The sequence below is a fragment of the Bos mutus genome, chromosome 3 (assembly GCF_027580195.1).
Source record: "Bos mutus isolate GX-2022 chromosome 3, NWIPB_WYAK_1.1, whole genome shotgun sequence".
Classification (NCBI taxonomy): Eukaryota; Metazoa; Chordata; class Mammalia; order Artiodactyla; family Bovidae; genus Bos; species Bos mutus.
Window position 1 is genome coordinate 98,428,344 of NC_091619.1, and position 14,299 is coordinate 98,442,642.

The following is a 14,299-nucleotide window of genomic DNA, read 5'->3' on the forward strand; positions in this document are numbered from 1 at the left end:
GATCCCAGGCTCAGGTGAGGCATGGTGTGTATATTTGGGGTTTGTGTGAGTGTGTAACTGATGAGGTTACCGGTGATTGGGGAGCTCATGGGGTTTTTCTGCCTGGGTAGGTGACTGAAGCACTACGGCAGGCTGTCCAGGGCCTGCTGGAAGAGCGAGAGCAGCAGAAGTACCAGATCTCTGCCCTGGAAGGTATCTGATCATTCTTTTCTTCATATACACAGCCTCAAATGTGTGTGCACATTTTGTGGCTCTTCTATTGTCTGTGCACTTGTGTCTTGATTTGCAAGTGGAGTCTGTAGGCTCATGTGTGATATTCTTAGGGGGCTGATCCCCTACTTGTCTCACTGTAGCATCACTAAGGTTGCTGCAGGGGGGCCCAGAGCAAAGGGTCCTTCTCCTGGAGCAACATCTGGAAGAGATGAGAAGGGAACTGCAGGGCCTTCGAAGCCAGGTGCAGGAACAGGCCCAAGCCCAAATACAGACAGGACCACAGAAGTGCAGTGCCACCAGTGGCCTTCACGAAGAGCTTCAGAATGAGTAAGTGATGGGCAAAACCTTGTCTTCTTCAGCCCTGAACTCCTGGTACTCTGGTAGCCTCCTCTGGGCTTGTTAATTGGTTTTAGAATGACACTGCTATTATCCCTGAAGGCAGCAACTGCTGTTCGAGGAGTCACAGATTCTTCGGGAGGAACTAAAGTTGCTACGGGACCAGCTGAGTGAGTAAAAGATTGAGGGTGCGTATGAATTCACCTCTTCCCTTTTCTGAAAAGCCTTCTTGCTTTCCTTATAAATGACCATACCTTTGATAGCTTGAGCTACCCAGAAACCTGGCCGAGTATTTTGTCTTTTCTCATATGGTATGAGTGTGCATCTCCAGTCAGCTTGGAAACTGCCCAGTAGCTGGACCAGAATGTATTTGTCCGTTTTCAGTGCCAGGCTGGGTGCAAGGCAGGGAAGGGGAAGGAAGGAAGTTGGAGACGTTCCCTCACATTTTCTCTCATCTGCAGGCCAGCATCAGGAGCTGCTGCTGAAACAGATAACTGAGAGGCGGCAAGCTCAGGCCTGCAGCTGGAAGGTAGGACCAGGATCGGACCTATCTGTTCATCTCTCCCTTTGGAGGCCCCTTCCTTTCTATATCTATCCTGTTTTGCAGACAGGCCAGGATACCCTCTCCTACTCCTATCTCTTTCCATCTCTTCCTTGTACTGACTCCACCTCCCTCCAAAGCTCTTCTTCCCAAGCCCTCTGCTAAAGGACATGAGAAACTATCTTTGTCCCCATGAGGGCTCCAAGCGGGCTCAAGAGGCTAATCATGGGGAGGCGGGTGCTCCTCCTGGAGAGGTAGAGGTTTGGTCCTACCTGGCCCTATGGTATGGCAGATGTTGGATCAGCTGCAAAGTGGCCAGGATGGCAAAGGTCACAACCTGGAGGCTGTCAGAACAGAGGTCCAGGATGCCTGGCAGGAGCATGACCTCCTCAGGTCAGGGGGTGTGGGTGCTTATGGCTGTGGAAGGGATTTGGCTCACAGAGGCCAGGCATTGGGGACCAAAGTTCAGCTATCTCAGATTTGACATGAGCTGGTAGGGAAGGTATGGTAGGGGGTTATAGCCCATATGGGCAGTACTGCACATTTTCTTTACTTGACACAGTGTCTCTGAGGTATCTCTGTATTTAGAGGATAAAGAGGGAAGAGACTGGAATCCTAGCCTCAGGAAGGAGGACAGGTCAGGTCTGTGCTGGGAGGGCCCCCTTGACCCACTGTCATCATGTCTACCTCTGATTCTTCCCCCTTTGCAGGACTTCTGTTCATGTCCTCCAATCTAAGCAGCCCACCTTCGCCATGTCGCTTTCTTTATCTACCTCTGAAGTCAGGCTTCTGGACAGTAACAGTAGCAGGGAACTTTTAAGGAAGCTAGGTGAGGGTAAGGCAGGAGGCTGAATCTGAGTGGTGCCTGGATGCCAGCTGCCTAATTGTTTGACACTGGATAGAATGGGGTCTCTGCCTCTTTCTTTGGAAATCTATCAACCTCTGTTGCTCCTTATCCCATCAGGCCTGTATGTCCCTCCCCAACAGGGCCCAAGTCTAGGTCCGTGTGTACCACAGTGCTTGCTGGTGATTCGTTCTTTTTCCCCTTTCTCTCCTCATAGATCTCCAGAGGCATACCCTTTCGAACCCGGAGCCCAGCAGCTTTCAGCTCCAGGCCCAGAGCCTTGAGCAAGAGGATGTATTCTTTAAGGGCCCAGGATACTCCTAAGTGACCTGTAAGGACTTGTGATATAGTAGGATGAAGTCTTCTTTGCTCATCTTCCCCTCCAAGGTCCTGTTTCTGAGTTGCCTGCCGCTCCGCTCTTGATCTAGTTGGTGTTTGCCCTCCCTACTGAGGCTTGTCAGTGCCTGTCCATCCCTGTCTACCAATTGCAATAAAATGGTTTAACCCTCCCTGAGATGACACCACCCTTATGCAGAAAGTGAAGAGGAACTAAAGAGCCTCTTGATGAAAGTGAAAGCGGAGAGTGAAAAAGTTGGCTTAAAGCTCAACATTCAGAAAACTAAGATTATGGCATCTGGTCCCATCACTTCATGGGAAATAGATGGGGAAAGAGTGTCAGACTTTATTTTTTTGGGCTCCAAGATCACTGCAGATGGTGATTGCAGCCATGAAATTAAAAGACGCTTACTCCTTGGAAGGAAAGTTATGACTAGCCTGCTGCTGCTGCTAAGTCGCTTCAGTCGTGTCCGACTCTGTGCGACCCCATAGATGGCAGCCCACCAGGCTCCCCCATCCCTGGGATTCTCCAGGCAAGAACACTGGAGTGGGTTGCCATTTCCTTCTCCAATGCATGGAAGTGAAAAGTGAAAGTGAAGTCGCTCAGTCATGCCTAACTCTTAGCGACCCCATGGACTGCAGCCTACCAGGCTCTTCCGTCCATGGGATTTTCCAGGCAAGAAAATGTAGTGGGGTGCCATTGCCTTCTCCGATGACCAGCCTAGATAGCATATTAAAAAGCAGAGACATTACTTTGCCAACAAACGTCCGTCTAGTCCAGGCTCTGGTTTTTCCAGTGGTCATGTATGGATGTGAGAGTTGGAGTGTGAAGAAAGCTGAGCGCCGAAGAATTGATGCTTTTGAACTGTAGTGTTGGAGAAGACTCTTGAGAGTCCCTTGGACTGCAAGGAGATCCAACCAGTCCATCCTAAAGGAGATCAGTCCTGGGTGTTCATTGGAAGGACTGATGCTGAAGCTGAAACTCCAATACTTGGGCCACCTCATGTGAAGAGTTGACTCATTTGACTCATTGGAAAAGACTCTGATGCTGGGAGGGATTGGGGGCAGGAGGAGAAGGGGGCGACAGAGGATGAGATGGCTGGATGGCATCACCGACTCGATGGACATGAGTTTGAGTGAACTCCGGGAGTTGGTGATGGACAGGGAGGCCTGGTGTGCTGCAATTCATGGGGTTGCAGAGTCATACACCACTGAGCTACTGAACTCATGTGTTTGTGAATCAGCACCCACATGGGATAGGCTCAGCTGTACCTTTTCTTCCTCCTGTTACTTGACTGCTTCCTGCCACCTCTCTCTCTGAAATCCAAGTTCATGGGCATTTATGACTGTATCTTCTGAGTACAGACCCTGTGCTCAGTGGAAACTGGAAGGAGATGGAAGCTCCCAGTCTGGTGGGTAGAATGAGGTAGGCCAGTGCTTGGGGCAGTACTGCTGTGGGGATGCAGAGGAGGACAAGACATTCTGGTGGGCCCTTGACCTGGGCAATAGAAGGAGTCCTTTTTTTTTTTTTTTTTTCAGCTTCTGCCTCTTGAGGCTGTCTCTCTGGCCCCTTTATATCTCTTCATCCTCAGCAGCTCAGGCTGTGATTGTGTAGCAGTCTCCTCTTTGGTTGGTCTTTCAGCCTCAACCTCTAATCCAGTGGCTTTCAGGATTTTTTGACTGGGACCTCTAGTAAGAAATAGTTTACATTGTATTGTAGCCTAGTAAATATACATGTCTGTATTTATTAACCAAAACAAATTTTATGATTCAGTACTTACTAGGAGTTAGACACTCTGATATTTCCTGTTATATTAAAAAATGCTTTTTAGCTATTGGTTCTGATCCTTCCTCCACTTGGATGCTTTCTGGAAAGGATGTCTTCCTAGGCAGGTAAGGGAAGCTTTACTTTTTCCTTACCTGGGCTTTGTATTCTGGACAGTGCATTCCAAGATTTCCCTAGAAGTAGTAGCATCTCACTGAGGTCTCATGAAGTCTCTTCCTCTCCTAAACATAGCCAAAATAATGTTATTTATCCACTAAGTGGATTTTTCTTCTTTGTTAAACTTTTTTGTAACTTATAGTTTATTTTTTATTGAAGGATAATTGCTTTACAGAATTGTGTTGTTTTCTGTTAAACCTCAACATGAATCAGCCATAAGTATACATATATCCCCTCCCTTTTGAACTTCCCTCCCATCTCCCTCTGCATCCCACCCCTCTAGGTTGATGCAGAGCCCCTGTTTGAGTTTTCTTAGCCATATAGCAAATTCCTGTTGGCTTTACTATGGTAATATAAGTTTCCATGTTACTCTTTCCATACAGCCCACCCTCTCCTCCCCTCTCCCCAAGTCTGTTCTCTATGTCTGTTTCTCCATTTGTGCCCTGTAAATAAATGTTTCAGTACCATTTTTCTAGATTCCGTATATATGCATTAGAATATGATATTTATCTTTCTGACTTACTTCGCTCTGTATAATAGGTTCTAGGTTCATCCACCTCATTAGAATTGACTCAAAGGCATTCCTTTGTTTAAATTAATTTTAATGGAGTATAGTTGCTTAACACAAATGGATGATGGTTCTTGAACTTAATGCATACCAGTCCTGGTATGTATTTGTCCTGAGCTAAGATGTGCAGTGGACTCCCAGCTCTTAGCTCAATCTAGCTGGGAAGAGGAGACAGTTACCTGAAATAAAAGCACAATAAAAGGCTGGGGGTGAGTAGGGCAGAAACGGATGCTGAAACTGAAGTTCCAATACTTTGGCCACCAGATGTGAAGAGCCAACTCATTGGAAAAGACCCTGATGCTGGGAAAAACTGAGGGCAGGAGAAGAGGGCGACAAAGGAAGAGCTGTTTGGATGGCATCCCTGACTCAGTGGACATGTGTCTGAGCAAACTCCAGGTGATAGTGAAGGACAGGGAAGCCTGGTGTGCTGCAGTCCATGGCGTTGCAGAGTCAGACAAGACTTAGCTACTGAACAACAACAAAAGTATGCAGTGGACTCCCAGCTCTTAGCTCAATCTAGCTAGGAAGAGGAGACAGTTATCTCAAATAAAAGCATAATAAAAGGCTGGGGTGAGGAGGGCAGGAACTATTTCCTGTTATGGGGTACATTCAAGGCCCCGACTTAACTAGCAGACAAGTCATGAAGAGTGGGCCTCTGACACCTGAATAGCTATAAGGCAGTCCTCAGGGTTTCTTTCCCTTCAGCATTAGGGAGATTGATGAGAGTGGAATGACAAAGATCAGACCTGGGTCAAATATAACCTGTTCAAACAACCCCCAAAACTTCCCATCAAGGCTCATCTTCCTACTGAAGCAGGTCAAGGAAACCCTGTGTTTTACATCTTTGACTGGGGAGGTGATACATCTGGCATAATGATATTATTTAATCTACTTGCTACCAGTACTCTGCTTATTTATCAACTCTTTTGCATCAACGTCTGTGGAAGACGGGTTTGCAAGGGTGCCAGGGCTCCAATAGCAATGTGGAACAATGGTATTTGAACTGTCACCAGGTGGCAGCACATGATTTGCTGCCAGAAGAATGATACAGAAAAGGCTTTTGGCCAAGGAAACTGGGCCAATGTTGATCTCTTTTCTCCCTTTAGAGATCCTGTGAGCTATCTATCTTTCTATAACAGTGTCCTGTTAAGGTTACTCTCCTGCTAAAAAACCTTTGATAATTCTCACAGCATAAAAAAGAAAGGACAAGTCTGGCACTTAAACTGAACTCACATTTAACCTTAGTTGTGGGATGTGGGATCTAGTTCTCTGATCAGGGATTGAACCCAGGCCCCCTGCATTATGAGTTGTGGAATCTTAGCCACTGGACCACGAGGGAAGTCCCCTTTCTTAAACATTGCCACCAAGAATGCACACAATCCACTTATTCAAATTCCACTCATCTGTCAAGACCCAGCAGGAGGCAAGCCTAAAGATGTCGGAAAAGAGGTCTCCAACCCTAGGGAGCATTGATGCAAGAAGGTCCATACTCCTTTGTTTCTTTACCTGCTTTTTTTTTTCCCATGGAAGCTCTAATCCTATTCCAGTCTGCTCAGGCATGAGATTATGACTGCCTGAGGTCCAGGCATAGGGAAAACAAGAGGAAATATGTACCTGTTGAACAGCTGAACAAATTCTATTCTTTGCCCTGTTTTCAAGCCAGCAATGGCACCCCACTCCAGTGCTCTTGCCTGGAGAATCCCATGGACGGAGGAGCCTGGTGGGCTGCAGTCCAATGGGGTCACTAGGAGTCGGACACGACTGAGCGACTTCACTTTCACTTTTCACTTCCATGCATTGGAGAAGGAAATGGCAACCCACTCCAGTGTTCTTGCCTGGAGAATCCCAAGGACGGGGGAGCCTGGTGGGCTGCCATCTATGGGGTCGCACAGAGTCGGACACGACTGTAGCGACTTAGCAGCAGCAGCAGCAGCAGCAGCAGCAAGGGTTCCCTTCTCCAAGAGGCCCTCACCAAATCGAATCTCTTGGTTTAGATGAGTTACTCGCTCAGCATTTCTATTAATTGCTCTTACTATCTCAGGTCGCTAATAATTCACATCAGTTTTCTCCCCATACTATACTAAGATCCTGTCGGACTCTGCGTTCATACAGCTTTTGCCTACTCAGACAGTTCTTACTCAGCTGTTCCTTCTCCAACCCAAAAGCCGCGCCAGTCGAGTCCATTTTCTGTTGGCTTTATCAATTACCAAGAGCTTATATGTTTGGCATTTTGATTGGCCCATTTTATGTTTACTGTCCCGCCCTCTGAGAGGCTCCAGGACTTGGGTTTCCCCCAGGTGTATTCCCTCCCTCCTCCTTGGTTCCGCCTTTTCCACACACTGCCTCTTCTGTTTTTACCTCTACTTTCTTCCTATTGGCTCCCTTAGTCCTCCAGAGTTGGAGCTTTGGGCTGATGATTGGCTTCTCTGAACGCCCATTGTGCCCGCCCTCATACCACGTGGTATTCCTAGCGCTAATTGGGCAATTCCACCAGCTCGTTTTTTTTCAAGGATTAACAATTGATTGGCTGTTCTGAGCGAGGGCTTGAGGTGAGGGGCGGGGCTAACTAAACCCCGCCCCCAACTCCCCTGCCCTGCGGGGCAGGCGTTTCAGTCGCTCGCGGCCAGGGAGCCTAGCGGCGCTCCCAGCTGCCTTCTTTGCTTCCCCGGCCGGATCATCCTGCTGGCCCCGCCGAACAAGCTTGGGGAGCGACCCCGACTTGGGGGTCATGGCAGTAGCCTCCTCGCCCTCCGCCGCCGCTGGCCCCGCCGAGTCGTCGGCTTCTGCGAGAGGGACCCCCACCGCCTCCGCAGGCTAAGAGCCGCTGCCGCCTCCGAGCAGTGAGGGGTACTATGCTCCCTCTTTGCCTCCGCCTCCCCTTCCCGCCTGCTCAGGCACCCCTCTCGCTGCTCAGTCCCGCCTCAGGTAACGCCAAGAGAGCGCGTGGGGCACGAACCCAGGGCACCCGGCCCGCGCGCGCTGCTGCTACCCGCCTGGGCTCCGGAGCATTGGTGCTCGGGTGTTTTAGCACTGGCAGAAGTCAATCGCTTCCCGGAGGCCCTTCTCTCAGCGGCTAGGGAAACTCCTCGACCCCTTCCCCTACTCTTTTCACTTCCCTCAGGGTCCCGGGACAGCTCCCCCTCTCTCCCCTCCCCCCGCGCCTTCTCTCTGCCCTCTTCAGAGGCCCGGAACCCGTGAGAAGTTCGTTCATAAGTGGGACCTGGTCCCCGACTCCTCTCAGGCACTTTTCCCACTTTAGAGACTCAGGACCCTTTCGTTTCCTCGGAGAACTCCTGTGTCTGAGACCTTAAGCTTCACCCTGTCGGCTCTGACGGAGATCTGTACTGTCAAACTTTTCTCAGACATAATCTTCCCTCATCCATTTCTACCCTCAAAAGATACTTTCTTCCTCTCAGGCACTACTAGCTCCTTTTCAGTCCTCCCCTGTCATCCCTCTTATCCCAATCTCTCCTTTTCCCTCCTTTGCCTTTTATCCTTCACTTTGAACTATCTGGACTAAGCCAGTATTCAGATTTAGCTAGAAGTGAAACCGGGTTTGTCGAATTTAAAAATAAAAACCTGTCAGTTTATCCCTCTGGGCAGGGTGAGGAACCTTGCTAAATAATTTGGACTTTATTCCTTAGGTATGGGGAGCTTTTAAAGCTTTTGTAAGCAGGAGTTTGGTATGGTTGATTACCTCTGGTGAAAATATGGAGGAAGAATTCAAAGTGAAGACTTGGAGGCAGACAGCCTAGGTAGTTTGGAAAGTAATGTGCTAATCCAGGTCAGAGGAGAGTGAAGAGAATGGCATGCAATTCCATGTGCTCCCAAAACAAAGTGGAGAGAATTAGTGGGAGATTTCTAACCTGACTGATGGGATGGATTGGTAATATTAATTGAAATAAAGAGAATTGAAATAAAGAGAATAAAGGAGCAGTTATGAGGGAAGGTAATGAATTTGGTTTTGGACAAGTTTAGTTTGAAGTGTTTTTCAGATATTATTGTGGAAATCTGGGTCTGAAAGTTGGAAGAAAGTCTGGAACTGGATACATATATTTGAGGGTCAACTAAGAATATATGCAGGATATTTGAAGCCTTAGTATGGGATGGTAATGCTGAAAGAAGAGATGAAAAGGGCTGTGGACCAGGAAGAATATCATTGTAGGGTAGTAGACACTGAGAAAGAGAGGTTAAAAGAATGGGACAAGAACTAGAACAGAGTGGCATTATGATAGAAGCCAAAGGAAGAAAGGATCTCAGGAAGGGAGAGGGTAACTATCAGTGTATGATACCAGTATAGTGAGAATTAGGAAGAAACCACTGAATTTAGTAATTAGGAGATCACTTGTTTTCTTTGAAAGACACTTTAGATAGCTTGATGGTGGGAATGATGGATGGCAGTAATCAGATCATGATGGATTGAGGAACAAATGTGGAACAGTGAATAAAATTCCTTGTTCAGCAACTGTGGTTGTGAAGGAAAACTGATAGTAGTGAAACACCTTTGTTGAGGTTATTCTGTAGGTTACGTGTCATAAAGATGCTTTATAGATCACAACAGCCTTGTTTAGTATCAGCAGTATCCCTCTTTTATGGTTGGGAAGGCTATAGGCAAGAATTTGAAAAAAGTCTAGTTCTGAAACCTATGTTCTTTCCACTATGGCACATGTGTGTTTTTCTTAGTATGAGTGAAACAGTTTTGTAGGTTGAAGGGAAATTTTATTTATATGGGGAAATTTTAATATGTTGAGTGTTTCATTTTTTGACACCACAAGAATAGACATTAAGTGTGGACACTGATGTGGTTGGAGGGAAAGTGAGCGAGTTTAAAGATGGTCTTATTTTCTTGATGTGCTCGCTTATCTGTGGAGAAGTCAATTATCTTTGAAGACTGAAGGAACTATGGTGAGTTTCTGGCTTGAGTTTTATGGCCTTGGAAATCTTGAATGGAACATGAAAGAGGGGTGGATTAAGGATTAAACAAACAAAAAATTGCTAACCACATGTAGGTCCAGTAATATTTATAATAATGGGGCCTAGCACCATGGATTTTATACTTCTTCAGCAGCCTAAGAGCAAGAGGGCAAAAAAGATGATTGGGTGGATCCAGAAGTGGAATTTACAAGAAAGAAAGATAAAATGGAGAGTAACTTTACATTGCTAATGATAGTGTGGGAGATGTGATGGACTTTGAGGGTCCAAGCTGGGGCTATAAGAAATAAAACGTTCATTGGGGCTAGTGTACTTGGAGAATAAGGAGACAATCAGAAAGGTGGTTGAAGACTAGGTTTTGTAAGAAATACAAAATGAGAAAGCTGTGAGTTCAATATAAATATAGTTTCAAGGTAAAAACTAAAAACAAGATGTAACTGTCTCAGTGCTGTTGAAGGGGAATAGAGATTATTGAACTAGTGGGAGGATAAGGGACATGACATATTATGTCACCAATATGGATGTCGTAGTTGCTCACTATGAAGCAGGAAATGGAACAGATGAGATGCTGGGTCCTATTTGTGGGGCTGCTCATAATTAAGGGACCCAAAATTGAGTTGGACACTCCTTGTCACTTGTTCAAAAGCAGTACTAGGTGGTACAAGTACTTGTGTGCTTGTGAGTGAATTAATGTTGAGATCCTCAGATACTTGCTTGATACACTGGATGTATGATGTATTCTCTCATACAGATATATATATATATTTGGGATGGTGGTCTCAAACAGTCTTTTGTAATTTAAAATATTTTAGGTCTGGCATGCTGCAGTCCATGGGGTCGCAAAGAATCGGACACGACTGAGCAACTGAACTCAGGCCTGTTTAGTTCTGTTTAAAAGTGTATATGTTGAGAAGCTAGGCTAGACTTTCCAACCCATTATCCCCAATAACATTTTGTACTTATGTTATTTATAAAAACAAAGTTACACATTTTCATATTTATATGTACTCATCCTCTGGCTTATTTAGAGTAGAAAGCTGACTTGCTTTAATGATTCTCTTTCCATGTGAAAATTTTTACGAATATAATTCCTGTGTCGTACATTTCATTTTTCTGCAAAATGAATGTTGTATTGGAATTTGAAACCTATGATAAGGGCTTTTATGAGAATTTCATCTTCCAGGAAATGAAGCCCAATTATTGCATTGAATAGTGTAGGTGATGGTGAATATTTTAGACTCACATTGTTATATATATTTTCCAAGTCATCATATGGAGATGACTTCAGTGTGGTCACACTGGTGTTACTTTTATTGAGGGAGTGGTTGTTTCAGAGAAAAACTTACTTGTGATAATTTTTATTTTATTTATTTTTATTAAAAAAAACTTCATCATCATTATTATTATTTTATGGCCACACCGTGTAGCATATGGGATTTTAGTTCCCTCTGCAGTGGAAATGCAGAGTCTTAATCACTGGACCACCAGGGAAGTCTCACTTGTGACTATTTTTTTAATGTTTGGTGGCACTGGGTCTTTTTTACGTTTGTGGGGGCTTTCTCTAGTTGCTGCGATTGGAGGCTACCCTTCTTTTGGTGCTCGGACTCACTGCAGTGGCTTCTCATGTGGTGGATCACGGACACGAGGCGCACAGACTTCAGTGGTTGTAGTGCATGGACTTAGTTCCTAGACCTGGGACTGAACCTGTGCCCCTGCGTTGGCTAGCAGATTCTCATCTACTGTACCACCAGGGGAGTCCTGTGATAATTTTTAAATCTTACATTCTTGAAAATTTCAGAAAGACAGTGTGACAAAATTGTAATCCATCCTGTTGTGATTAACTATATGCTTGTAGGCAAAGTTCTTATGCTCTGAGCTTTTTTTTAAAAATTAATTTTTGAAAAGGTAATACATTCAAATAGTTAGTTGCCCATTTATATATTTTATGTAAGCAGCAAAAATCTGACTCCTATTCCTAGTCCTCCCATGCTCCCTTCCTGACTGCTTTTACTAGTTTCTTTACATTTTTTGAGACTTTCTTTAAGCAAATGCTTACAAATATGAATATGTAATCTAATTTTTTCTACTTTTCATGCAGAAGTTAGTCCACGGTCCCCACTGTTCTGCACCTTCAAACTGTTACCCCCAAACTACTTTTTCACTTAATATATCTTAGAGATCTTTCCAGTTCAGTACATAGTTTCTGCTTTTTTAATTTTTAAAATTTAATTTATTTTTACGGTTTTTGCTCTTACCCTTTGTTTATTTTTTGGCCACATCTCGCACCTTGCAGGATCTCAGTTCCTCAACTAGGGATTGAACCTGGGACATGGCAGTGAAAGCCCAGATTCCTAACCACTAGGTCATTGGGGAACTCCTGCTTTTTAAAAAAAAATTTTTTTTGCATCATATTCATTGAATGGATGTATTATAATTTATTTCCAGTCAAATAAATTAGTTCCTTATTGTGTTGCTTCTAGTCTTGTGATATTATAAGTAGTTCTATGATGGAGACTGTTAAACATATGCATGCCATCTTACATGTGTGTAAGGCCATTTGTGGGATAACTTTGTAGAAAGTGGGATTTCTAAGTTAAACGATGTATGCATTTATAACTATGAAATATATTGCTGAATTGCTTTCCTTTGCTGCTGCTCCAAAATGTACGTTGCCTGTTCACTCACCAACATTAACTGTATCACAGTTACATGGTGCTTTCTGTGTTCCAGATACTAAGTGCTCTATCTACATTACTTCATTTTATCTTAATAACCTCCTTTGGGTTAGGTACAATTATTATCTCCATTTTTCAGAAGAATACTTAATGAGTAGAAAATTTAAATGCCTTGCCCAAATCACACAGCTACTGTGGCAGAAACTCAAGCTAAGTACTCTGGCTCTAGGATCACTGTTAGCAGTATTATGTTTTGCTGTTATCAGACTTGAATTTTTGCCAGTCTGATAGAGAAAAATGATAGCTCAGAGTAGTTTTAAGTTTTAAAATATTATGTTATTAAGATCAAGGATTTTTTTTATATTGTTTGATCACTCATATTTCCATTTCTGTAAACTGTGTGTCTAAATTCTTTACCTATTTTTCTTTTGAGTCATAGATCTCTTTCCTACTGTTCTGTAAGTCTCTTTCTCTTGATTTATAATATATGTGTATTTATATATGTATATGGGCTTGCCTGGTAGCTCAGACAGTAAAGAATCTGCCTACAATGCGGGAGACCTCGGTTTGATTCCTGGATCGGGAAATTCCCTGGAGAAGGAAATGGCTACCCACGCCAGTATTCTTGCCTGGAGGATTCCATGGACAGAGGCTACAGTCCATGGGGTCCGAAGAGTCGGACATGACTGAGCGACTAACACTATGTGTACTATGTACTGTATATCATATATATGTATGATAAGATGATAAAATACATGTTTTTTTGTCTGAAGTATTGCAGATATTTTCCCATTTTGACTGTTGTCTTCTGACTTCTTTTATTCCCATGCAGAACTTTTAGATTTTTATGTAGACAAACTTATCAGTCCTTTCTTTTATGACTTTTGGTTTTGAGTTATAGTTAGAAAGACCTTCTTCATCTCAACCCTTAGTTTTTTAATCTGTCCAATGGGAATAAGAAAACAGAATTGTTGTAAAGGTCAAAGTGCTTAGTGAACTGCAAACCGTAAATCATTATACAGATGAAATATGGTGTTTGTTGTCTTCTGAACAAATTGTATGGAGGATGTCACCTCTTCTGCATTGAATGGAATGTGCTTAGTCGCTCAGTCATGTCTGATTCTTTGCACCCTTTTGGACTATAGCCCGTCAGGCTACTCTGTCTATGGGATTTTCAGGCAAGAATACTGGAATGGGTTACCATTTCCTCCTCCAATTAGATGGAATAGGATGACAATTTTTTTTTTCTGCAGTGTGGGAAACTAGGATGGTATTGATCTTGTGGTCAGTGTTTTTCTTGGACAGTTTGCATGGTATTTTTTTTCAAAAGTAGGCACTGTGGAAATCATGAAGTATTTTTGCACACTTAATCTTGTTTTTTTGTATTAGGTATAATTGGAATCTGACTAAAAGGTCTTAAAAATTGTTTTGCTTTTGCATTAGCTATGGTTCACAAATTTGCACATTATTTACTTTGGGTATTATATTTTTACTGATTGGTAGGAATTTGTAATTTGGGAGGACCTTTCACTTTGTATGTGTGTGAGATTATAAAACTAATGCATGTTTGTTAAGAAGGAATTGGGAAATAGAGATGATTTTAAATTATTTATATCTTCCCCAAATTCAAAGACTCTCAGGGTTCTTTTTGTGTGTGTGTCTATATTGTCATCACTAGCTCTCTATGGCTTGGCATAGTGCCTGGCCCTTAAGGTGCTAAATAAATATTTGTTGACTGAATGAATGGATGGATAAATATGTTTTTACATAGAAGGTATGGAAGTTCAATGACATAATTATTTATTTTAGTTTATTCCTGCTGTAAATTTTTATTCATACAGTAATATTAAAATTTTTATGCCATACTCATTTGGAGGTGAGTAAGTTCAAGTCTAATTCTTCATGGAGCTCA

General features: G+C 43.6%; 2 protein-coding genes across 5 annotated transcripts in view; both read left to right on the plus strand.

The window, feature by feature from the left end:
- Positions 1–21: 21 nt before the first annotated feature.
- On the plus strand, positions 22–4,668 carry CCDC163 (CCDC163 homolog). Its single transcript, XM_070362401.1, has 6 exons — positions 22–45; positions 111–192; positions 354–540; positions 652–719; positions 1,011–1,078; positions 2,152–4,668. The coding sequence occupies exons 1-6, from the start codon at positions 22–24 to the stop codon at positions 2,260–2,262; spliced, it is 540 nt and encodes a 179-aa protein (XP_070218502.1). The 3' UTR covers positions 2,263–4,668.
- A 2,701-nt stretch (positions 4,669–7,369) lies between these two features.
- Positions 7,370–14,299, plus strand: part of TESK2 (testis associated actin remodelling kinase 2) — a 137,700-nt gene continuing 130,770 nt past the window's right edge. For 3 of the 4 annotated variants that reach the window (XM_070368154.1, XM_005894201.3, XM_070368158.1), the window contains exon 1: positions 7,370–7,705. The gene's annotated coding sequence lies outside the window, so the exon portion shown is untranslated. The remainder of the gene's footprint in view (positions 7,706–14,299) is intronic. The other variant, XM_070368155.1, reaches the window with a different exon arrangement.